The 27,447-nt window shown below is 35.6% G+C and overlaps 1 protein-coding gene across 1 annotated transcript; it reads right to left on the reverse strand.

Annotated features, from left to right (window-relative positions):
* Positions 1-882: 882 nt before the first annotated feature.
* LOC134527106 (uncharacterized) lies at positions 883-27,447 on the reverse strand. The gene is made up of 2 exons (XM_063359457.1): positions 27,427-27,447; positions 883-5,797 (listed from the first exon to the last, which is right to left on the reverse strand). Exon 2 carries the CDS (start codon positions 5,756-5,758, stop codon positions 3,662-3,664), a length of 2,097 nt encoding a protein of 698 aa, XP_063215527.1. The 5' UTR covers positions 5,759-5,797; positions 27,427-27,447; the 3' UTR covers positions 883-3,661.

Consider the following 27,447-nt stretch of genomic DNA (forward strand, 5'->3'; position numbering starts at 1 on the left):
AGACTTGTTGAAGAATGCTATGTCAAATACAATCGAGAACAGAGACATGTTGATAGTATTCTGCAAGCTTGTGAAGGAAGAGGAGACATTAAACTCTTTTCTATTGATGGTCCTGGTGATAATGGTAAAAGTTTTTCTACAACACTTTGATGCATATTTTAAGAGGAGGTGGTAAAATCGTAATTCGTGTTGCCTCAACAGGAATCACAGCGACAATGCTGAAAGGTGGAAGGACAGCACACTCAATGTTAAAGTTACCGGTGCCACTTAACGAAACTTCAACATCACTTTTCACCCAAGGTAAAAATGCATATGGAGAGTTGGAGTCTGCCAGATTGATTATATGTGTCAAAGTAGCTATGGCAAAATGACATTCTATTGATGTTCTCGATATGCTTCTTCAGATGAAAAGTACAATTTCATTTGAAGGCAAAATTATATTTTTTGGCAGATATTTCAGGAAAGGTTTATCTGTTGTTCCAAGAGGAGGTTGAACAGCAATCGTTGGAGAATCTCTCAAAAGTTTCAAGCTCTTCTACTCATCCAAATAATTCAGGTTCATACAAAATATGCGCTGAATAGTTTACGAAAATTGGGAAGCCCATCTGCCACATTCAGAAGATTTTGTGACGATAGCTTCCTGATTCCTAAGCCTTACATTACGATGTGGTAGAGCATATTTTTGGAAACGATTTTGACCCCTCATCCTATGATGCATTAAAATATGTTACGATCCTGACACCGAGAAATGATGATTCATTTAAAATGAACGACATGATTATCTACAAAATACATAGAGAAGCCAAAAGTTTCATCAGTATCGACAATATTGTCGCAATCGCCCTCAGTCTCCGTCAAGATCAACACAAATGTCACTCAAAATAAACATTAGGGGGGGGGGGTGGTAGCAGTAGAGCTGGTACAGGGATTGTCTAACCTCCTTAGGACAGGGGGTGTAGGGTGTTGACTGAAAGAAAATAAAGTATTATTTATCCCACATCGTTTCAGGTTTTATTTCTGGTAAACTGTGACCAACACAAAAGTAAATAATTAACTGATTAAATAAATAAATAAAGTCAATGTCAACATACTCTGGTAACAACAAAAAAAATAAATAAATCCTCCTTTGAAATAAATAAACATTAATTTATCTTCTTCTTAGAACGAGTATTACTTCTTTTTAAAATAACATGATTATTCTTAACGCACACCTCGACCCATCCTTAAGCTAAATTAACGAAAGAAAGTTTACATTACTGGATACCACACACTGCCTGCACTCCTGGAAAGAATCAAAACGTTAAGTCATCCTAACCCAAGTTTGAAATACGCCCCCAGATGTTACAAGAGGTGAAAGAAAATTACGAGTTCGCCATTACTTACAACACCGTCGAACGGCAGCACGCAGCTACCCGCCAGGCCGGGGCTCCGACAGACCTCCAGCACCTCACCGAGAAGAACCACCTCGCGCGCACCCAGGGTGGCCCCCTTTATTAAATCCACTTCACAACGTCATCACGACGAGAACAATCCACGCGAAAACAAAAATCCCGGCCGCGATTCCACAACACAACGCCATTCCGCCAACCGACGCTATCCCCCCCCTCCACCGGTCATGCTAGACTCGCACTTCTGCCACCTGGTGGCGACACAAACACCAGCACGTCACGCGCACGAACAACAACGCAGCGTAACCAACCAGGGCGGCCAACACTCCCGGAGATTCCAGGACAGGATGACGCAACCGCCCGCGCAGCTGGCCAGGCTCTCGGGCGGCGAATCACGTCACCGCCCCAGAAAAACAGAGAGCGTTAGCAATCTACCGCGCCAGGAAAACAAATCAAAGCCCGAGTGTCGCAAACAAGTGTCAGGAACTCACGCGGGCTCACAAAGCACTACAAGCACAAAGCCAAGTTAAAAAAAAAACTCTACACGTAAAATTTTACCGCGTGACATCACTCCGGACGACGAGGGCTTGTGCCCCACAAGCCAAGAACCACAACTTTAAATTTACAAACAAAGGATTGAAAGAAAATTGTACAATGTTAACTATTAAGATTACAAAAGAAGCCTGAGAGGCACGAGCCAATTCCTAAAAGTCATAGCAAGACCGGCCAGAGGAGAATCGATGACATAACAAACAGAGCTAGACTTAAAGACGGGTTCGAGGTATCCAAAGATTGATCCGATTGCTTACAACATAAAATTACAATTTCATATCTCCAATAATGAGTGTACATAGTTGTATTGAGCTAAATAAAGTAATCTTGAGGTACAAGCACATTTAAGCCTAACTTGACTGGCCTACAGCCGAGAGAGGCGGAGTATGGTGACAGAACAGCTCGAAGGGGTGGCGGAAGCCATGATCCCGGGGGACGATCTGCAGCTCGTCCCCAAGTCCAGGGCTCCACCTTTTGGAGTAGCACCCCTCAGCTCCAGCCATCTCTGCTGCATGTTGCCAGCAGTGCCATCCGTCAATACTGTGAAACTTTCATACCCAGCATCAGATTCATCAACAAAATAAACAATAACAACAACAAAAATAATCTTAGGTGATTCAAAAACATAAACTTACATAGGGGTAGCAACATACTTCAACAATAGAAAAGGACATACTCATAAATTTAACCTTTCATTAATGTCATTTAACAACAGTGTCTAACATAGGCAAATCTCAAACAAGGTAGGTATGGGAATCCCAAAACGCCTAACCATTGATGAACCCAGGTGCCTGTTTACCCCGCAGATTCAATAATTAGGATACAAAACTTACATCCTACAAATAAAGGTTAACCCGAGCAAAACAAGAAATTTGCAACAAAATATCCTTCCCCTTTTAAGAGGACCGAGGGCACAAGAGGATACGCTTCTAGGTAGGAACCAGAAGGTAGTTCAAAAGTTTCAAAAGTTAGTTGAAGTCCAAAATCTTCACAGAGTCGTAATGGCAGCAACCAGCTGCGGGATAGAACGTTCATCAAACTCATTAGTACAGAAATGTAGCACTGGCTTCTCAACGTAGCAATGCCATGATAGCGGCGAACCCCACTGCGACCAAGCAGTCTCGTCTCTTCTCTTCTAGAAACTGAGAGTCCACACATACATGTCGCAATCAACTGGGGTCATCCGACGAATGCACTTCCACAGGAGTCACACACAGCCCACAACAATTCCTGGATGGGATAACAGTTACTTTTTCCCACCACCAGGTACAGGCTGTATAGTCCCAGATCCTCGGTAATGAGGATGGACACGATGATTGATGCTATAACAGTTCATCTTCTACACTAGCACCACATGTCGAGTTTAAAGTTGGTTCTGGCTCTCCGAGTCCATGGAAATCTGGTTCAAACGCACAGTACATGACACTGGAAGGAGTATGGAAGGGAGGTAAAGGAGATAAGGAATTCTTTCTTGGCTTAACTTCCAATCCAGCATAACCTATCAAAATAGCAGACACCTAGGGTCATCTCTGGTTAACAAACAAAATCTAAATCTTTATAAACAATACACCAATGTGCCCAAATAATTAGTCGTAACTTACTTTGTTTTAAAAAAAACATAGCTAATTCTTCATTAAACAACAAATACCATTTTGAAATAATTACAAACCGCGATAACAGTAAACAATTAGGATGAGTCCATCAATCAAAGAAAATTTACCTCATGGTTCGATAAGTGTGATGTTTACAAGAAATTCATCACCAGTGTTACTAGACAACTTGGCCTTTATTACATTTTCATTACGTAATCGTTCTCGTAAGTCCATAGCCTCTCCACTCGTGGAGGCCTCAACAGGCGTGACTGGGGACGATATCTTCAAATTTTTCTGTGCACTTCGTTTAAGTTGAATACACTTCCAGATAAGAAAAGCCAACATACCAATTATAATTCCCAATATAAAAACCATAACAGTAAGTTCAGCATTTAACATAGCGGTCTCATCCAGTGCAGCTACACGTGGGAACGTTCCAATACCCACAAGGTATGGATTTCTAATAATAATCAAAAATAGGGTACCCCCTATCACAAATAATGCAATACTTTGAACATGTCTGACCATGAAACTCAATACTTCAACCGGTTTATTCAAAGAAATGGGGTCCAATCTAGTGAACCGAGAGACCGTGAAATTCAAATGAGGAATGGCAGAGGGCCAGTCCTCATCTAAACAATCCTCCAATGAGGGGAAAACTGTGTGGCTGGAAGCAGTCCGTGGAAAAATCTTTAATTTCTTTAACCTGGTCCAGGCTGCTGGGATCACATGAAGTAGTTGAAACTTAGACTTAGCTCTATAGTCACAAGGGTACAATTCATTAATTTTCAATTCACTATTCAAATACAATCGACAGTCACATGGAACTTCTATGTCCACAGCACCTGGTCGTTCTTCATCATCTATAATCAAAGTTTGGTTAGGATTCTTGGCACACTGTAACTCCACCTTGCCCCTAAGGTGAGTCAAAAAATAGCGTTCCGGCCCAGCCTGCGTGATCATGAGGTGAGTTCCGGAACGGCATTGAAAAGTACAAAGTTCTGCAAGTCTTTCGATTGTAACCCCCTGAAACAAAGCTTTGGGGCACAATGCACTTCCCATGGTGTCTCCTGAAAATCTAGGCACAAAACACAAATTCTCCTCCAAAGGCCGGCAGTCCAACAAGTTACGTCCTTGGATCGTCACTAGGTGGTTACCATCCACCGCTAAAAAGTTTGGTTCATGTTCTAGGTGACATGTATTATTCTTCCAATGAAAAGGTATACCAACAAACTGAAACAACTTCCAATTAGAGCTATAGCGTACAATAGGGATTTTGACTGACACATACAGACTTTCTTTAAACGCATTACATCTACAAATAGGCAAATGGAAATAAGCCTGAACTTGGGTACTACTAATTGCTAATTTATAACCATCTTTAACAAGGATAGTTTCCAAATCCTGCAATTTTTCCTGCAAAAGTGCCGGCGTAATCAAAACAGAAGGAATCTTATGTGAGCGGCATTGATCCAAAACTTCAATACGAGTTAGAGTGTGAGCTTGCTTAGCTAACTGAGCCGCTAATAATAATTGTAACTGAAAAGAGTGACCTATTTCTTTTACCATCCCGGAAAAACGAACTGTCATTGCTTCTCTAAAAGTTCTCAGGTAATCAGTAAGGTTAGTGAATTTCGTTTGAACTCTTTTCAAAACACTCGTCATGGCTTCATTAACAACACTAATAGAATTACTCAAATTGGCAAGCGCCACATGGTCATCTATGATTTGTGCTTCCATCTGATCAATATGCAGAGCAATCTGTTGCTGATTTAGAAATAAACTATCTACTTGACTGGTCACCGCCACATCACAACACCATCTTACAAAATCGCCAATAAAAGATAAGCCTCGCTTTTCTCTATTAACCACACTGTCATACTCCAAATTCTCACCAGCTGCATCATTTAGTTTATTCAACAGCATATCAGAATAAAACATAACCTGTTTTAATTCCCGGAAAACTGAACACCAGTCAGAGGATGCATTAGAGGGGCAAGAACTCAAAAGGGTTATCCCTTCATGAATTTCTGTTAATTGTAATGGCCAGGGGACCTTAAAATTTAAAGGTACCGATGAGGTATACAACATCACCTTTGGTAGGGGTTCGAAATGGGCACCAGCAATGACCCCCACTGTCTCAGGTTGGAACGGCGAAAGAGGCGCGTCATCCCCTCGAGACAGCACCAGCATACCCATCAGTAGCCACCAGCAAGTTGTCTTCATTATGAGGGCCCGAGTGGCTTTGAGGGTACCTGAAACACTCTTACGAGCGACTTAAAATAAAAATCTTAAATTGACAAGTCACTATGAAACAAAATTACCCAGGACCGAAATGAAATGTATCACAGGTTACAATACACAACAAACGAACACCAAAAACAAATACTTGATGGCCTTACAAAGAATCTAGACACAATACAAACAGGGTTCACAATTGACATCACCATAAAAAAAAAATAAATAAATAAACTCAGGCAGCAAAGAATGGTTTCATTCTTTCCACATTAGTTACCTCATAGCTAACTTTACCACGTTGACACTTTTTTAACCGATACAGATTATCAGATATTTTTTTCTCAACAACAAAAGGACCAAACCAGCGATGCAACAACTTCTCCGAAAGCCCCTTTTTCCGGATCGGAGTAAACACTAACACTTCCTGCCCCACCTTATAACTCACCGCTCGTCTTAGTTTGTCGTACCTACGTTTGTCTACTTTTTCTGGCTTGGGATTGTTATAGCAAAACACATCATTAAGCAAAGAAACATTTTTGGTCCATCTACGTAATTTTGTCTTAGGTCCTGAAGGCATTAACCTGGGGTCAGACTCATGCTTCTTAGTCACATCAATATCTTGCACAACAAAAACAGGTAATTCTAACGTTTTCTCTTTGCCCCTTAGGGTTCTACTACTAACTTCCTCTGCTAAATCATTACCTGCAAAACACACTGGAATTCGTTGATGCATCCTAGCCTCGTTGTGTGAATGCTCTTTTATCCTGACACAACCTAACCTCAAAGTAGGTTCTGATTCAATTTTGTTTACTTTAGGAGGATCATCTTGGGTTCCTGACTTCTGAACTTGGTTATCACAAGGGGGTGCGTTAATTTTATCATGTTTTATGTGTCTGTCCTTAGCCTCCCTCACCTCTGCTCCTTGTACTGGAATGCCTGCGGTGGGATGGTTTATTGTAAATAAAGTATTTCTGTTTCCCTTACATGAAATTACTGCCTCAAACTTAGTAAGAAAATCACATCCTAAAATAAGACCACGGATTGGTGTCTCTACCAGTCCTACTGGGTGATGATAAAAAAATTGGCCTAATTTAAAACCCAGCATAACCATGTGATTCAAGTGGTGGGTTTGTGCAGACACCCCTGCTACAACTCTGTGTTCTGCTGGTTTCCAAAAACGTTTAGGAATTAACCTACTATCCACTAAAGATACAGCAGCGCCGCTATCTATAAAAACGGGGATCTCTGTCCCAAAAATCTTAGTTTTTAGACTGAACACCCCATCGCACTTAAAAAGGGACATTGTGTTTTTACAGAATGCATTCCTAGTCTGTGCATAACTTTTCCTGCCTAGTTTCCCTGTTTTCTGCATATTTGGCTGTGAGCGACAGTTCCACTGAATGTGTCCCGGCTTGTTGCATTTAAAACAGATGGGTCTCCCATCAAAGGTCCTCTGGGGTCTAGCAAAGGTTCTAGAACCGGGATCTTGGGTTGTGTCTCTAGGTGTACTGTTGTGTTTCTGTTTGTTAAGATTATTTCTATTTTCTCCACTAGGTCTGAAATTTTGTAAGTGTATGGGCTGAACTCTTAAAACTTCCATTTCTTCACGCAGTTGCTTTAACTGTTTCCCCAACTCCATTAGTCTATTTTCTATTTTCGAATCCATTGTGTCTGCCTCCCTGATATTTCGAACAGGAACTTGTTCTGGTTTTACAGCCCCACTTCCCTTTAATCTATCATGACTCTTCGCATAGTATAGACCTGCCTCAATGTTTCTTAGATTTCCTAGCAACTGGTCTACTGTGTTGTTAGGAAACAGCATAACTTTCTCCACAATATCCGGTCGTAAGCCTCTTAATAAATATCTCACTTTATTGGCTTCTGGCATTTTGGGGTCAAGCCGATTACAAAGGTGAAGAACATCGTAAATAAAAGATTCAAATGGTTCCTCCCCACCCTGTACTCTTGATTGAAGTTTTATTTCCAGGTCTTCTACCTGACCTACACGAACAAAAGCAGTCTTTAAAGCAGTGGCTAATTCATCAAAAGTTTTCAAATTTTCCAATGTTGACTCATAACTGTCATGCCAGCGGCTAGCTGGTCCCCTGAGAAATGTGGGTAAATACGCAATACATTTTTGGTCATTCCAGCCATTGACCTTGGCTGCTCTCCTAAACTGTTTTATAAACTCATCGACATCTTCTATTTGTCTCCCCCAAAAATAGCTAGGTTCCACAAAAAATTTTCCTGCCTCCATTGTGTCGTGGTGGTCTTCTCTAGGTGCTGAGATTAACAAATGCAATTTTTCTTGTATCTTTACCAGGGGCTCCTCATCTGAACTACTATTTCCACAAATATCAGGTATCCCTGTCTTGTCGTCAGTACATAGGCTAAGAGTGTATTCATAAGACATGCCCAAACATAAAAAAAATAAACAGAATACTCAGTGTGTGGACATACTTAAACTAAAAAAAAAATAACCTTGCTCCTGATAAACATTCAGCCTCCTACCTAACCTGGCTTAAAAAAAAAAATCTTAAATCAACTGCTTATAATTACACACACACAATACCAAAAAAAAAAAAACCAATTGAAATACTAAAGTGCAATGTTTTTAAAAAAAAATTACTTAACTTAATGAAAATTTAAAATACTTAACTCTATAACAAGACCATTTCATTTTTACACTTATTCAGAGAACATGGAAGTAGGCATTCTGTCTCCACTCCTATAATTAAAACCTGAAAATGGAAGGTATGCAAATTAAAACTCCTGAATATGTTGTTCCTTGCTGATAAACATAAACACTTATCTCAAACACTGGCTGAAAAAAAAAGAAAATGATTACCATTACAGAATAGGCCAAATTTAAAAAAAAATTAATAATACTTTCTCATGCTTAAAACATTTATAAATAACCTGGCTGTACCTCGTGACCCCTGAAACAGATATGGTTAAAACCAAACATCACCATTACACCAAACAAATTTAAAAAAAAAAATAACACACACCCTACAATTAGACATACCCTAGCCTCACACCATTTTGTCGCAATCGCCCTCAGTCTCCGTCAAGATCAACACAAATGTCACTCAAAATAAACATTAGGGGGGGGGGGGGGGGTGGTAGCAGTAGAGCTGGTACAGGGATTGTCTAACCTCCTTAGAACAGGGGGTGTAGGGTGTTGACTGAAAGAAAATAAAGTATTATTTATCCCACATCGTTTCAGGTTTTATTTCTGGTAAACTGTGACCAACACAAAAGTAAATAATTAACTGATTAAATAAATAAATAAAGTCAATGTCAACATACTCTGGTAACAACAAAAAAAATAAATAAATCCTCCTTTGAAATAAATAAACATTAATTTATCTTCTTCTTAGAACGAGTATTACTTCTTTTTAAAATAACATGATTATTCTTAACGCACACCTCGACCCATCCTTAAGCTAAATTAACGAAAGAAAGTTTACATTACTGGATACCACACACTGCCTGCACTCCTGGAAAGAATCAAAACGTTAAGTCATCCTAACCCAAGTTTGAAATACGCCCCCAGATGTTACAAGAGGTGAAAGAAAATTACGAGTTCGCCATTACTTACAACACCGTCGAACGGCAGCACGCAGCTACCCGCCAGGCCGGGGCTCCGACAGACCTCCAGCACCTCACCGAGAAGAACCACCCCGCGCGCATCCAGGGTGGCCCCCTTTATTAAATCCACTTCACAACGTCATCACGACGAGAACAATCCACGCGAAAACAAAAATCCCGGCCGCGATTCCACAACACAACGCCATTCCGCCAACCGACGCTATCCCCCCCCTCCACCGGTCATGCTAGACTCGCACTTCTGCCACCTGGTGGCGACACAAACACCAGCACGTCACGCGCACGAACAACAACGCAGCGTAACCAACCAGGGCGGCCAACACTCCCGGAGATTCCAGGACAGGATGACGCAACCGCCCGCGCAGCTGGCCAGGCTCTCGGGCGGCGAATCACGTCACCGCCCCAGAAAAACAGAGATCGTTAGCAATCTACCGCGCCAGGAAAACAAATCAAAGCCCGAGTGTCGCAAACAAGTGTCAGGAACTCACGCGGGCTCACAAAGCACTACAAGCACAAAGCCAAGTTAAAAAAAAAACTCTACACGTAAAATTTTACCGCGTGACAATATCGAGTGTGATAATTCAGAGGAACAAAATAATTATCCCATGGAGTTTATTAACTCACAGACTCCTTCAGGAATGCCTCCACACATACTGAGACTGAAGATAGGATCAATCGTCATGCTGCAGGATAACCTAAACATAATAATTGTGCAATGGAACACGCCTGATTATTCTTAATATAGGTGAACATGTTTTGGATGCTGAAATCCTTATTGGTGATCATGTCGGCGAAAGTGTGTTCATTCCTATGATCAATCTATCTTCAAGCCAATCTGAGCCTCCATTCCGGATGAGAAGGCGATAATATCCTTTTAGGCTGTATTTCGTCATGAAAATCAACAAGTCCCAAGGTCAGACCTTTGACAAAATTGAACTTTATCTTCCAGCTCCACCTTTGGGCATGGCCAAATTTATGTCGCCTTTTTTGAGTCAGGCACTTTGAAGATGTAAAAGTTTTTGTGGCAGATTCTGTGAATCAAGGAAGTCTTGGCTCCAAAGTTTGGACATAAAATGTGGTTTATCGTGAAGTCCTATAGGTGATTATTTGATTTGTGCAGTCTAATTTTTCTTTGAATGCTTACAATGAAAATTTTTCTTTAGACTTTATTTGTTTATGCTGAAATAATTCCTTGCCAAGACCAGAGGGTAAATAAAGGGCATAGGCAGAACAGGTTACAAAAAAACTCTAAAATGGAGAAAAGTAGGATGGTTCCTGATATGTTGCCAATGAGTAATCATGCAGACTTGACCTGATGTGTAATGATGTGTAAAGCCCGGGCATCGCTGGGTTCTTCAGCTAGTCTAATTAATAAAACTCCTACACTGACTGACAGACAACGCACAGCTTAAACTGGTGGACCTAGAAATTTGAAATTCGAAGGAAATTTTTCTTGAGTAACCTATGGGTGCACTAAGGAAGGATTTTTTAAAATCTCATTCATAAAGTAGTAAAAAGATAAGAAAATTTCTATGAAACGAAATACCACTCAATGAATCACTCATCGTGAATTCTCAGGAATTATAAGACCTACAGACTTTCAATTTTGCAGGTGTTTTAATTTTCTTATGTAAAAATCCGCTAAGAAAGGATTTTACAAATATCTGTTTCCAAAGAGGGTTTAGGGGTCATTTAAACACAAAATTTTACATTTTTCAGCAATAAGTTCAACAAAATGTTTTGAGGTGTTAAAAATCAAAAATCCTGTTCTTCAAGTATATTTCCAACCAATTTGAAACTATGCAGTGATGTTCCTTACATTACGTAACCATCAACTGAGAGTTAGGTTTTCCGAAAATCAGCTCCCAAGGGTGATTTAGCTCAGGCAACGCCAGGTTATTCAGCTAGTATTTTATTAAATAGATATATTTACTGTCTTCGTTCTATTTGAATTCAGGAAGTGATGTTGGTACATACATAAATGTCAAATATGCCTTACAAGCTAAGAAAACATTGCAAAATGACAGCACTCAAAAGTCACATGTGTACCTCTATTAAAGATCTCTCTACGCACGCTGATATAAATATTAAACTATAAATTTATTTTATAACGGAATCAATAAATAAACTTTTATTTATTAATAACGTATAGGAATTGTTAAAGTTGTGGTTTAAAGCAGCACTAACATTTAAAGTGACAAGTGATGCGAACAGTGTTAGCATAAAATTTTAAAGCATTCAAACTAAGTATAGTAAATCTTGTAAAATAAGAATTAAATTGTAAATAAATCCGTAAAGAAGAACAATCAAAATGGTAATAAAAGTTTTTAACCCGAATAAAAATAAAAATGGTGTTTTGTATGTAGGTACAATTTATATCTTGCCATATGTAGCCTTCATCGCATTGAACTGCCTTCGCGTTTCAGGAACCATGCGGTGACAGCCATTTATCAAATTCGCTTAAAACTTAAAACCAATAACTTGTTATTTATTAAGATAGAATTAGTGTTCTATGAATTAAATATTAAAAATATAAAATACACATATACTATGTGTTTGAGTAATTAACACCGTTAGATATTTTTATAGAGATGCAAACATAAACAAAGGTTATTTGAATGCGGGAACCATCTAAGTGAAGGATATAATGGTGTCTAAATGGTAGTTTACGACATAAAATATTTACGTGCTATTTAACTAAAATATATGAGATTTTTTATTTCTGTAATGGTTAAACATATATTTTCATATAGTCATCTCTTTCGCTAAGGGCCGGTCTTACCATACCTTGGCAATGTCTGGGTAAAATTTATCTCCTTGGAAAATGACAAAATGCGTCCTACCACCTATGAGTAGGCGTACCTGGAAGATAAATAATTGTCGATTTTATCGGGAGGTAGAAGCTTTGGGTAAATCGCTACCCGGCAGATAACTATATAATCTGTGCGCCACATCGTGGCTCGTTTATTGCAATGTGTTGAATTGTGTTCATTTGCCAAAACGTGGTGCATGGACAGTAATTTTCTTCCCTCGTTTATCTAATTGGCCGAAGCAGGGTTCGTTGATGTCGTCAATAATGTTGGTGAGATTTTTGGAGACGATGACGACGATGAAGAGATCATTGAAGTAATCAATGCTTTAGCAAGAGGTCCACGTATTTTTAGAGAAAGACCAGACCATTTGAACCAATGGAACGGTAAAGAGTTTTCAGCGAGATTCAGACTAAGTAAAGATACAGTTCTGCACTTGGAAGAGCTTGAACCACTGATTATATCGCGAACAGACAGGTGATTGCTTTTACCAGAAAAATGCATTTGTTTTTACATTACAAATGTATGCTTATGCTATATATTCTTTAAAATTGAATGAAACTGATAGGTTTATAGGTTATATCGGACCATAACATGTGCATAATGTTTACATTGTCAACATCGCTTCAATAAAATATTCCTGCTTTTATTTTGTAAATTACATTCAGAATGTGCTTTATTTTGGCTGTTCTGAAATCTCAAAGTGCCTTTTTGTATTCCTACCCCAGTGTCCTAACCTACATGTAAACAACAGTTAGTCATCTTGTTGCTTTTATTTCCCCCAGAAATCATGCAGTCTCGCCACTGAACAAACTGTTGCTGACACTGCAGTTTTATGCCCTGGGAACAATGCTATCCAGTGTTGGAGATTTTGTAGGTGTCAGTAAAGCAACAGATTGTAGAATAATTAAACAAGTGACATTTGGAATTGCTTCATTGAGACCTGCATATATTAGAATGCCATCGACTGAGCAAGAAATAAGAAATGCTCAGACAAATTTTTACGAAATGGCCCAGTTTCCAAAAGTAATTGGTGCTATTGATTGCACAGATGTAAGACTTAAGTCCCCAGGTGGGTATTTTTTTAAAAATCATGTTTCATCACTATAATAGGGCATAAGTTTGCATATACATGATCTTTAGTTTTTTGCACGTTTTGCTGCCCCCCTTTGTTGCACTTGGTAAGCAGAAACTATGGTCACAGTGTGAATTACAGCTGTAGCCTTATTTGACAAGAATTGTTTTAAAGAGAAAGGAAATTCTAATTAAAACTTCCATAACATCTTCTCCTCGACAAGTGTTTATTTATATTCACAAATTACCGGGCGAATTTTCATCACAATGTAAATACACTAAGCCTTCGGTACTCTAATGTTTAGCAAGATAAAATAAAAATCTGAGGGCCAATCACAATCATCGTTTCTTCAATATCTCTGTCAAAAATATACCAACCTAACACACATCCTCGCTATCCACAGGGCAAGTTCCAGTTAGCTACACGGAGGTGTAAATGGGATGGTAAGACAGGACCATCGGGTAAAGGGTCCGGGTAGCTTATCCGCAGGGTAGCTACCTGGAAATTTGCCCAGAGGATGGTAAGACCGGCCCTAAATCAGTTAATTAATATCAAAACTTTAATATTTTTAAATAAGCTTATATTCCATTAAAATTCACGGATTTAATATAGTTTTATTAATTTTACTGACTTTATAGAGAGCATGCAATGAATTGTACAGTCTCTATATTTTTCTAGTTGATAATTATGTATAGTGAAGTTATTTTTTAATATTTATTTACTATAATTTAAATATTCAGAAATTACTATAAGTTGTCGACGTTTAATAACGCCTTAAATAAGGTATTCATATAAAGTTTTTTTACCATGCATAAAATAATGTACAACTAATTAAAATATGCAAGTACAGGATTTAACCTCGTGCATGACATGCTTAAAATTCACAAAGTTAGAAGAGTCATACTGAGTAACTCTTTATTTATTTAGTTTCTTACAATTCTTAACTTCTTAACTTCGGGTGATATGAATTAATGTTTGTCTAATAAAAGTTACCCGATTTTCACCTCCTTGGTGGTGGTACTCAAAATTATTTGTTTGTCTATGCATGTTTATTAATTGTACGTTATTATTTCCTTATTGCTTGCTAATATTCTCAAATAAGCTAAAAAATTTTATTATAAAACTTTATTTACTAATATCTTATTATTTCCATTTAACGGTGTTTATCGTAAAATAATAATAGGATTATGTACAATGTTACAAAAAAGTATTATTCATACCCAGTAAATATGAATTTACTTTGTTAGCTTTAAACGCATTGTTCGAAAATTATATAACCGAAACTAATGCCATTTACCATTTAGCACCTTTGCAGGATAGTAATACATACTGTTTTTAGCTAGGCAGGTATAATCCAAATGTATATACAGCCCGATGTGCTACTCACTGACTGACTTTCTTATTTATCTGTACTAATTGATACCCACTTCCAAAAGAGCTATCAACTCGAAATTTTACAGCAGGTAGATCTCGTTCAATAACCGATTGAAAAATTTAGAAAAGTATTTTTATTTTTATTTTATTTTTTTAAATTTTAAACTTCCGAACATAATTGAAAAACTTTCAGAAACCTATCAAGTCATGCCATCGTAGTATTGTTATAGAAGAATCATCATGGCAATACCATTTTTAGAGGTGACTAAATCGTTTAAAAGATATGGCTTCTAATAATTTCTTAAAAAAAAGTTAATTGTTGAAAAAACGCTATAAAATCACAACCAGTGAATTTTAACGACACTATTTGATTAAGCATTTTTCACGGTCGGACCAATGTTTGTTTATTTGTAAATCATGGCAAAGTCTACAATAACACGTGAGCATAGAATAAATCTTTGCTCCCTTCTGTGAGCAATGTATTGTTTACCGCAAGAAGGTACTGAAAAACATGGCGTCCTCAACGATTCAACCTTTTCTGTATGTGCCATCTCTACAAACCTAACATGCGTTTTTCTTTAATGTTTAAGTTACTACTGGAAGCGTGCATGGATTCAGGTTAAGATTATTTTAACAAATTAAGGATGAAAATGTAACTATCTAAAATGTTAGACAATTCAGAACCCGCTGGATGTTTCAGGTAAATGTGTAACGTAACGTGTAGTCAATAGCTGTGTTTGAAGAAAAAAACACTTTACTTATTTAGTGTCACAAATTATGCGATGAAAATTATAACTGTTGTGTTTTATTGGGTTCTAACAAATGAATGTTTTGGTACGTTTAAAATACTAAAAACTTTTTGAACACTTGGTTAGGTTACGATAACAACACTTAAATACTGAAAACAATTTAGAAAGATTTGTTAGGTTGGCATTCGAGGGACGATGAAAGAATCAAAGTTGTTGAACAATCCGTTTTCATATTTTTTACCATGAAATTCCCTCCAAGGAAATTACTTTTACAGCACAATTCAGAAAACTATTTACGGCCCTAGTCCTAACTTTGTCATACCATTGATCAATTTAGACTCTCAAATTGTGATTCCAGTTATGATGGTTGGATTTGATAGGATGTAAACCACCACAACTGTTAATTTAATCATTATTAAAATCCCATAGGGCTTATGTGAGAAATTTTCATAGCAGTCATGAGGAATGCCGACAGAAGTGAAAAATTAAAACTATAAACAAACAGTTGCTATTTTTGGATATTCAAATTAATCGTTTGAGCCAGCTGTGAATGTATATATATATATAAATATATATAACAAGTAATGCATACGACATATACCAAAACATATCTTATTAATACGCACCTTTAGTCCCTGTACTTCAGTCCTGTGCATATGTGAATCGAATGATTGTATACAGTGTTAAAATTGTGTTTTTGTTCAATTTTTATTTTAAATCTTAAGTATACGATTATTGTGCAGTAAAAAATTAGTATAAAATATATTTTAATATTCTCATAAAGATATATAGATTGAATAACGAAGAAAACGGAGTCTTTGTAGCAACATAACCTAAAAATTAAGAACATCATTATTTATTTTTTTAATACCTACAATTAATATGCAATGCGTATTTTATAGTAATTTAGGTGTTATTATACTATCGCGATAAAACAAATTTGTTGTGTGATAAATTGCGAAAACGTCTCTGATTTTTATCAACAAATATTTTCTTATGTTACACAATTATATTTTACAAAGTTAGTATTACTTATTTCAAATTATATTTGTATTTTCTTAATTCTATTATTAATATTTAAAAAAGTAAATTATATAAGTTATAGGTACTAGTACGAACATATATAGTGTTATCGTTAACACGTCACGTGACCATGTCGATTGACGACTTACATGAATTTACTCCCTATCCAAAACTTCCTATAGAAATTTCACTTCAAAAATTAACTGCGCACATAACTCATTCAATAATATAAATTAAAGATTTGTTCGTCTAAGTAAACATTTTTTCCTGTCACGCATATGCATAAAATTAATAGTCCCTATTTAGAACTCATTCATGGTTAAATAAATTTTATTCCTTACTTGTAGTATAATAAATTTAACAGGTTTAATGTGTTTAAATCTACATATAAAACCATTTGTTTGAACAAAATTATGGAAACACAATTTAAGACGCATTATTTCTTCTTAAGAAATATGATAACTACATTGCCAATACTGTTAAACTTTTTGAAATTATTAAATAGAGAAGAAAATGTCTCAGAAAAATATAAAACATTAATGAAAATGTAAGTTCTAAAAAATAACTAATGCCGTAAGTATTAAATGCTATTACGTAATTTATAAAAGCCATCACTTTTATCCATCATTCTCATCATGCACCAGTCCTATTGTGGAAATTTGTAACATTTGATAATGATAATGAGAAGCAAGGAACTGTATAGTAGAAAGAAAAAAGGATCAAACCTCATGTGGTTGTTTGGAAGACCAAGCTCCCAAAGAGCGAAAGAGAGATGAGTTAGAAACGCATGTTTTGAAGTTGATGCAGACCATTCTTTGAAGGTCAGTGTTGACAAACGATAAAGCATATGAAAACATGGAATGAACCTCCGTATCGGATTTGATAAGATCTGAAATTTCGGTCTCGTGACCGTTTGTGGTTTCTCCAACGGTAATTACTTAGTTCGAGCCAACTTCTAGTATTCATAGTAAATTTTATAAGTTATTTTTTTTCAGCAATGGCTGCAGTCTTCAAACTTGGCATGCCTATCGAAATTAATAAGAATTAAATTTTTTGTTCCATTACGATTCATGTACTTTCATAATTTATAATTTAAATATAGTTATCATATTAGATTTAGTGTTTTTTTAAACAATATATTTTTTTCTCGTACTTGTATCGATCCCTTATTTTAAAATTTAACATATTTTAGGCAGTTTGACGTGCAATTATTCCTGCTAAATTAAACGTTTCCATCTATCCTATAAACATATAAATAAACGTGTGTGTGTAAAACACAAAATATATATTTACCAAAAGTTACAGCAAGTGCCTTCAAACTTTTATAAATACAACTCCCTTGTAAGGTTCTGGGGGCAAACTTATCCAATTTTTACCATTTTATTTGTTGAATATCAAGCAGTAGTAAAGGTATGTTAGGTAACTTATTCTGAACGTTATTAAAGTTCAATTACAGTGTTTGGAGATGCGATTTTTTTAAGAGGAAAAATTCAGAACAATAGTAAACAAGTTCTGAATATTACTTTTCGTCTACTTTAATGCGTTCTATCTTACCTGTCATTTGATCATATTCAATGAAAAAATAATAATTATATAATTAAATACTGTCTTTTAATGCCATGAAAAGTTAAATATCGATATAAATAAAAATAAGCAAGGGAGTAGGTACATATTAAGACTAAATTATTTCTACTGAAATATTGAAATCGGATATATATTATTTTCTTCACAAAATAAAACTTCCACTTTTTACCCTCCATAAAGATATCTTATATCAAATATGTATATATACATATACAGCCTGCATGTATCCGGGCCACGCAGTTGAAATATTCCTAAAACATATCCGCGCGGCAAGTTTGTCGGGCGCGGTTACACTGCACGGCGCGGCGGTCGCGGCCCTGGGCTCCGAGGCCGGGAGTTAAGCCCGGAATAATTAACGCCGTCGCGAGAGTCTGCCCAAGTAATCACGTGTCCCGGCGCTAAGGTCTTCGTCCGAGAGTATCGAAAAGGGAGGGAGAGGGGTTATCGGAGGGGCCGAGTATAATCCATAATTAGTTTCTACGAACGTGATCGCGTGGCTAACGGTCGGGCAGGGGTCAAAAGGGCCTGAAAGGAAGGGGTGAGGAGAGGAAGGAAGCTAGTATCTATGGGCAATGAGGGTTCAATGGGTAGAACGGGGGAGGGGTAAGGAAGGGCAGATGAGACCGTCAAGTAGTTTGGTGCCCATACACCCACCCATCCCATCCCCTTTCCTCTCTGAAGGGCAATTTTTTCGCCACCGGACCCCGAGATTAACCAGTTTTCAGGAGACTCGAAAGGAACCCTCGGAAAATCAGGGGACGTGGCAGCTTGAAGACCTTCGCGGGCAGTTTGTACACATTTGCACTGGTGCACTGTAAATATTTATTGTAAATGGAACATTAATATTTAATTAGAATTATAGATATTAGCAAATTGGTACATTTTTTCGGAAACAACTGCACCACTGCAAAATAGTGTTCGCAGTAATACTGGATTTGGAATCCTACCCGGACATTTATGCTTTGTGATCTCACAGTACCTCCAAAAGTTGAAGTTATTTTTACACTGTTCCCTGAATACATTTTCAGTATTAACTGCAAACATAAATAAGCATAGTAAAAAAATACATCCCAATTATTGAATATGTGGTTATCTTTTCTTTTGATTAAAAAAATATGATTGAATAATACTTACATCAACTAAAATTTATAATTATGAGCTAAATTTTCTAAGAAAGACTTTGTTTTATCTCTAAAAGCGTATTTTATATATGCAAAAAGAACCATAGCCATGGGTTTAACACTTACAATATCTTTCTTAAATATTAAAATCTATTTCTTGGCAATTGGTTTCCAAATTAACATTGTGTAAAATTCAGACATTTTTTTTTCTTTGTGACCAACCGATCACTCACGTCGAGCTGTAGACCTCTATTTAAAAAAAATCTTGTGTTTGTGAAAATTATCTATGTACTAAGAGCTGTATAGAAAATATTAGTTTACAATTTCATCGTTTTGGTACCCGGCTTAATATGCGTAGATGACGATTTATAACTGAACTAGTTAGTTTTAAGGGTCAAAATAAAATATCTTAGTAAATACACGTGTCCGACTTATCGATACTCCATTAGATGGCTCGCAATTCAAAGTACATGTACACCGATGTATTTCGCGGTGTACTATTGGTCTGCTGACATTGAACAGTCTGGATACGGAACGGTATTTCACGCTCAGGGATGGGAGACATAGTTGAAGTTGTGGAATGAATTGCAAAGTAAGGACGTATAACATACAATAAAGTCAAGTTGGTCATTTTCCTCTGGTTCAGTCATAATTATTTTTTAATATTTTACGGAAATTTAATCTGTTCAAATAAACTTTAAGTATGTCATTTGGATTTATGTAAGGTTATAACATTGAAATAATTTTTCGTAATATTCCTGAAGTTTTACAATTTTTCTTCTTGAAAATTAATAAACATTTTCAGTATCTCTTAAAAATATTACTGTTCTTATAATATATATACATATATATATTAAATGCTGCATTTTATATACTATATAAACATATTTATATAATGCAGCATTTAATATAAAAATAGGTGATTTCTCTTCATGATATGGTTCCAAGAAATATAGAATTTTTGAAACTATTGTTGTAAGTTATATTTTTAATAAAAAGAAATTTTTTTCAAGCAGAATTGGTAGTAATTTTTAAGTTGGCCTAGTTAAATATTTAAAGGAAAATTAATGGAATATGCAATTCCCTTACCACAGTCGTAAAATGCCTCGATGTACCTATCAATAAATTTGCAAAACGCGGTCGTTTACCCTCCAGCACGTCCGCAGATGTGATTGGATGAAATATGCCAGCGCAGAACAAATAATGAATTTTATCACCCCTTTTCCCTCTCCTTTCTATACGGCTGTTTCCTGTTACAAACCGGCAAATAAAACTCAAAATTCAATGAATGTTTATACAAGCTGGTTTGTTCGCGCCACGGATTTTTATTTTCTGTCGCCACGCCTGGCTGGACGAAGCAGAATAAACACGCTGTTATCTCGTGTAATCTCGTTTATCAATCACGGCCGGGCTTCCGGTGATAGCGGCGTCGTTTTATTTATTCCTAGCATCGGCCCTGATTCGCGGAAGTGCGGTGGGCAGTACGGGCCAGTGGTGAGATATGCGGCACTCTGACAAGGCGACGGCTTACCGAAGATTGCCAGGTTACCGTTAAGGACGAGTTAATGAACTAAGCAAGGAACGAAACAACACAAGGAAAAAAAAATAATAACGAAGTTTGCAGATACCCGTCCATAAACTACGCAAGACGGAAAACCGTACCGCAAGCATCGGCCGACTATCAACTTCTTGCATTTCGGCTTTGCGTTTCCGACTGACATATTTGAAGTGAAGTATTTTGAAAACGTTTTTAAGTCGCAGACATTATAAATATATAAAGCGACAATGTTATTTTTATTATAAATGCCTAGACGTTTCCACTTGTTAAACTTTCGCACAGTGATCGTAAATGACCCTTTAATAACAAATGATTGAAAATTCAATATGTTTTTAGGATTAACTTAAAATATCAAAAGATGTACGGTGAAGAAAGTTGTTTTCTACTGTTTTATTCTTTCAAATGTTTGGGTTGGAGAAGTCTTGCAACTTACATCCTTTATAAAATACCTTGATTTTCTTGTGTTGGTAGCGTTTTGCGTTGTGCGTTCCTTGCGTAATTTATAAACCAGGCCTAAGTCTCGGTTCCTCACACCGAGTTGGTTATTTAAGTTTTCTTTTAATTTTCAATTACTTTTTATTTAGGGCTTTGGCTTAAAATTTCTTCTAAACAACTTTTTTAATTGTTGTTAAACAATATTTAACTTCACTTTCAAGATGTGTCACGCAATGATTACAAGAATATTTGCGCGACTTTTTACCGCTAGTTACTAACTGTTGAGGAAATTTGTATCGAAACATTTAATGTAAGAGAGCTATCATGATGAATTTAAAGGGAAGGCACTTGACAAAAACTTAAAAAACAATGTGGAATGAGAGGCACTTCTTCAGAATCAGATTTACACGCCATGTTTGATTTTTTTTTATTTTCTCGTCATACATATTAGTTAACGGCTTTTTAAGCACATTAAACACAATACCTTTCTTGCACTTGTGGCTTTGTCTCAAATATTTACAGAGATATGTTCTTACTCTTAAGAATGTGTGTTAATGGTCACGTAATTGATAATGATTACCAAAATTGGTGTGAAATTATACACACATTTTACTACACAAAGTGAATACCGTATGAAAATAATTGTGACGAATCGTTTTAAAATTTACAAAAAAAAAGCCCACAGAGTAGAGTAAAGCCTTAAAATTAAGTTCTAAACATTCCGTGTGAGACCGAGCCTTAATAATAAGGGAGAGTTGCACGTAACCTTGTGTATGGGTGAATGCTGAGGTCAAACTACATGTCTCACTATACGCGTCTTTACCTTTGTTACTGGTGGAGCGCAGACGTCTGGGTCTAACTCGATAACTTTTAGAATCTATCTGTGACACTGGAGTTTTAAGCGCGCTTTTACATTGTAGCGGAGCAAATAAGGGATATGTCAGTTTTGATGATAAAGATAATGTTTTGGTTTCGTCACAGACATCGTTTCGAAAAAAAGTAGAAAGAAATTTTATGAGTACAGTTGTTTTTTTTATGTCCATGAAAACACTTTCAATTTATCTCTTCCCCATTGCAGGAATAACTGAAACAACGGACAAGTGAAATGATAGGAATAGAAGCATGAAACTGGCCTCAAATTGTACAATTCTCATAAGTGGTACCATTTTTTCCCATTTATGAACATTCATTTGCAGATCATCACCTGATGTTTGTCTACAAAAAAACTGACAACTAAATAAAGTCGTTCAAAAAAACCGTTTATAGACAATGAGTGACACAAGGATTCGCAATACTATTAGCACTACATCTGAGAGCTGACCAATTTGAGACAAGTTATAAGACGTAGACTATACAAAAATAATCTTTGTTTTAGTTGCAAAAATGCTGAAGGCCTGCTACGAGAAAATTCGTGAAAGTGCCTAGCCCAATTCCAAGCTAAGTTCACGTCAACTCCAAATAAAGTGTACCACACATGGAATAAAGCTATTTTAAGCTTCATAATTATGCTTAAATTATTTGTAAGCATTCGCATGACAATTATGCACCTCCTACAGCATTCCGTAACAGGCGCGTTCCATGTGTTCGTATGTAAAACCTTTCAGCGTGACGATGAAAGACAAAGTTGAATTTCCTATTTGTAGTGACACTATGTAGAGAAACCTGAGATTAATGCATTCTACTCAAATTAAAAACTTTTTTTTTACAAAATGTTATAAATATTTCTGGCTTTTCGTTTCAGTTTAAAGACAACTGTTATTTACAGTGACACTATTTAGAGAAATCTGAGATTAATGCATAGTACTCAAATAAAAAACGTTTTTTTATAAAAAGTTAAAAATATTTCTGGCTTTTCGTTACAGTTTAAAGACAACTGTTATTTTAAGTAACATTGCTGAGAGAACTAAATATATATTAATCTGTTTATGAGTCAGATCAGAAATTAGGAACGAACAACAGCTTAATGCGAGTTCTTTTGACTTGCGGTAAACACAGTTGAACGAAATGTAACCTGTCCTATATAAGGCAAAATTTTGCTTAAGATTGCTTTGGGAATAATTTCCTTAACTATTTTTATGCTATATATTTGTATGTTTACCCATTTATTTAAATTAAAGTCGTAATTTTATTACGTTTGGTTCTTAAAACTGGTTTTTATAATTTTAAGAAATATTAATTTTAAGGACTTCAAAAAAATTATAAATTTAAATTCTTGCATAATCTACTCTTTCTCATGTTACAAAAATGTTTGAAATAGTTGTCTCTTTAAATTGTTTGTTGTGAAAATTGTTATGTTTATGATTTGAATATCTCATAAATCTTATTTCTTATATCCCTTATAATCCAGAAAACTGAAGGTTTTAAACGTGATGAAATAAATCATACTTACAATAATAATTATAAATTAATACTAGGCAAACAACGAAACTACGCTAAAGAAGTAAAATAAAATTGCAATTTCCTTTAGGATTTTTTTTGTCCAAGCTAATAAGATTCTCAAAAAATTGCGTAAGCAGATTATTGTTAGAAAGTGCTAGACTTATATAAGAATCACTTACCTAAAGACGGTTTAAAATTATCTTTGCCAGTAAAGAACGTGTTCTTGCTCAGATACAAACCAAATCAGGACTTGATGTAAGTTTTTGGACATACGCCATACATCAAATCAATCTTTCAAAGATAAAACCAAATCAGGTTATCAGCATATAAGGAAAAGTTGTTCCTCAAATTAACTTTTTAAAAATATACTGCTATACAATTGTGGTAAATACAAAATATTAATTTACGTTTATGCACGTTATAATAAAAAGTAGGGTAGTCTAAAATTAAAAAAAAAACTACTCAAAGTTATGAAATTCGGTCTAGTCAGCTGGCGCCCAGTCTCGATACCCGAGAAGGAAATTTTTCACAAGTAAAAAAAAAATTTCCATCCGTTGGGCGAGAGAGCATCATTTGCCTCTGGCTCATTATTTCTAGTGAAAAACACTTCAGGGTCATTTATCATTTTTGACGCACGCGATTTTTATGGTCTAAACTATCAGAAGTTCTTCAAATGCACGTTAAAATCTAATTTATTAGGCTGTATTTGTAATTGATCGTTAAAACCTCCACTTTTATCAATCATTATTATGGATTTTTTTAACGTGGTGTAAACAGTATAATTTCGTCAGTCCGGAAAGCGGGCCTAGTACTGTGGAGCCTGAGCCCACCGCAACTTTGTACTTTTGACGTCAGACAGCAATCATGGATGTCCTTGGTCTTTGGTAATTGGAAATTTCCCGTTTTTTACCGAAAAGGTCTTAAAATTACACAACAATCCCATTTCCCCTTTAAAAATTTACCATGCACTTGTATTTTTCTTCAGAAGTAGTGGAGGACTGGCTACAAAAGCCTACTATCTAGATATAAGTGTGTCTATGAAAAATTCTTCTTCCTACAGAACTTACGCCATTTGATGAGCAAAATGTGGTGCACACAAAGCATTTATTTGTGCCATTAAACGTGGTCTTCATCTACGCAACCACCTCAATTATACTTTATATGAAAATGTTACTCAATAGATTAAAATATCAGCACGTGCAAGTAAAAATAACATCAAGCATGGTATTTTTCATAAGTGGAGAATTGTCAATATGAATAAAAGTACGAAATAACGTTTTATTATAAACTAAACCTCACATGGGAGAAAATAATTCCGAAGAGTGTAGGTTTATAATACTGCTATTGTGAGTAACACCACGAGGTAAATTGTTTAAGAAACGTAATGCTCATGATGAAATAGGGAACAAGTAGGGAATAAATAATAGCGAAATTCCCATATCAATAATAGTTAATCAAGTAACAAAATGTTATTTCTTATTTATTCTGTGACAAAACGGCAGTTGAATAAAAATATCACAAGGCTATTTCATGCTTATTCACTATCGGTTTTTAAGTAATAGAAAATGTGGCTTACGTTTCCATGAGATAAAGGTCCTCTCGTTGTTCTCCCACCACCCGGCACTACACACGTTCCTTTGTTGCTCCATTCCGGCCTCATCATACCCTACTCATAACCCAAAACACACACTGGCTGTTACAACAGGCCTGTCAACGGTTAGTGACGATGCCAATTCCATTCCATTCATCTTGGCTCTAAATGTCTCAAGCAGAACAATATGTAGATAGTATAAAATTCACTATAAAACAGTTTTTAAAAAACGTTATTAAACAACATATCAATGAGATACAGATATATATATATAAAATCGTTTATTGCTTTAATGGTAATAAGCAGGAATTTTTCTATATACTTAAAGACGTGTTACATTAAAAACAAACAAATGAATATTGTTTAGAAAATAAAACCTCTTAAGCAAATCATGTTTATAAACATGTTTAGACTTGTAGTTATACAAATTATTATTAAAAATTATATATGTTGGCAAAAGAAATAGTTTATTCCATAATGTATTATAATAACTAAACAAATACTAAATCATAAAAAAATAAATGTTAGGAATTCTTTCAGTACTCGCCAGTGAGGTGAAATATGTAACCTCAGTAACGAGCAAATTCATGTATTCTCTTGTTGCTAATAGACTAATAATACAAAACTCGGACTCTAAATTTAGCACACAATTCTCTAAAATAATTCCTAGTGTAATAAATGTATGCAAAAAGGGTTTAAAACTTTATTTCGGGACGCGAATCAAACATTGTGACAGCACACGTTGCTAGAATTAACTGTCGAATCATTCGATTATAGCAGACCGAATTTTTAAACTACACGATAAAATGGCTCCGATAAAAGTGAAAGAGACTTGAAAATTACACTAACACAACTATAAAACATCAAGGACGCTTTCTTTACACGTGCAAAGTAGATCTCCTTGCTTGGGAAAAATTTATACATGGATTTATTATGGGGTTTTAAATACCTTATGTTGATAAATAGTACATATACAGTATATATTCTTTCACACATTGTTTTACCTAATTAAAACTTACCTTTATATATTACAAGATTAATGTACATATATATAACTAGAACATATCTCAAACTCCACCAATACCTTTCAGTGCTCTTTGTTCTAATTTTTTTTTGTTTTTAGGAAAAACCAAGAATATAAATTCCCTTATTAAAACCAAATAATATTTCTGTTTAACAGGATGGTAGGGGAAGTTGGGGCAAGATGGGGTGCTAAAGGTGCAATAAATTACCAAGCAAAAAAAATATTTATTTTATAATCATCTTGCATTGTCTTATTTTCTTTCAAACACATTGGTCAAAACCGTAACAATATGTTACATTGACGATATAATTACGTTTGTTCAGAAAGAAGCAAATATTACCCCGAACCCAGTGGTTGTTAGGAAAAGACGGGGTATGAGTAAAAATTAATAATTTCAAAATTTTTGCAGGTATTAATTAAACTAAAATCCTAATAATCAGTTATGATATGTCATTACATAAAAAAACTGTTATAATGACTATATATCAAGTTTTATCGCTTTCGTGCACTTTAAATGTATAAATTTAGAACATTTAAAATTTAAATTATAAAACTAAACTCGTAAACAAAAAATCGCTTATAATAAAAAGGCAAATTTTATTGTTATTAATGTTTAGTTATTACAAGAATGTATGTACCATTTAGTCTTGCTTACAATGTTAACAAATTAAATTTACTTCATTTTCTTCATCTTCCCTTCAAGCACAGGAGCAGTGTGCCCATTTGTAGCAAACACTACATAGCACCCATCGTTCATTAGACTTGTATTATTGTCATCTCTGTCATTTCCCTTTGTAATTTGACCTTATCTGAAACTTTGTCTTCGAGCTCTTTTTTATAATGAACTTTCAATGATCGATATTTTTTTCTTTCGACATGTAATCTGTTTTAATTTATTTTTTCCTAAGGAAGAGTTATAACCAATCCAGAGATGTGAAAGCATCCATGTTTACTGATTCACTGAGGCTGGAGTCCTCTTGGTGGCTCAAAGGCACATGATGTAAGCATCCAGGTATGTGGTCGACTACAGAGGTACCAGGATCAGCTGTTTAGGCACGCAAAGTGGATATTAGTTACTGACAGTATCAGCAATTTATTTTTTTTAGCCTGGTCAGTAGTGTATGATGCATGAAATGAATTGGGAAAAATATTTTGATCAAAAGGATAAATTTCTCACCTTGAAGCGGTTTATGGTATTGCCCGTTGTCACAGCACTAATGAAGGCTTTTCCTAGAATCTCAGCAAACTGAGATCGTGTATGGTCACGAGACGTTAATTTGAGATTCTACACACAAACATTTAAGGACATGAAGAAGCTTACCTTTCATGTTAGCGGGTAAGA

This window comes from Bacillus rossius, chromosome 1, assembly GCF_032445375.1.
Source record: "Bacillus rossius redtenbacheri isolate Brsri chromosome 1, Brsri_v3, whole genome shotgun sequence".
In the NCBI taxonomy this organism is placed as follows: Eukaryota; Metazoa; Arthropoda; class Insecta; order Phasmatodea; family Bacillidae; genus Bacillus; species Bacillus rossius.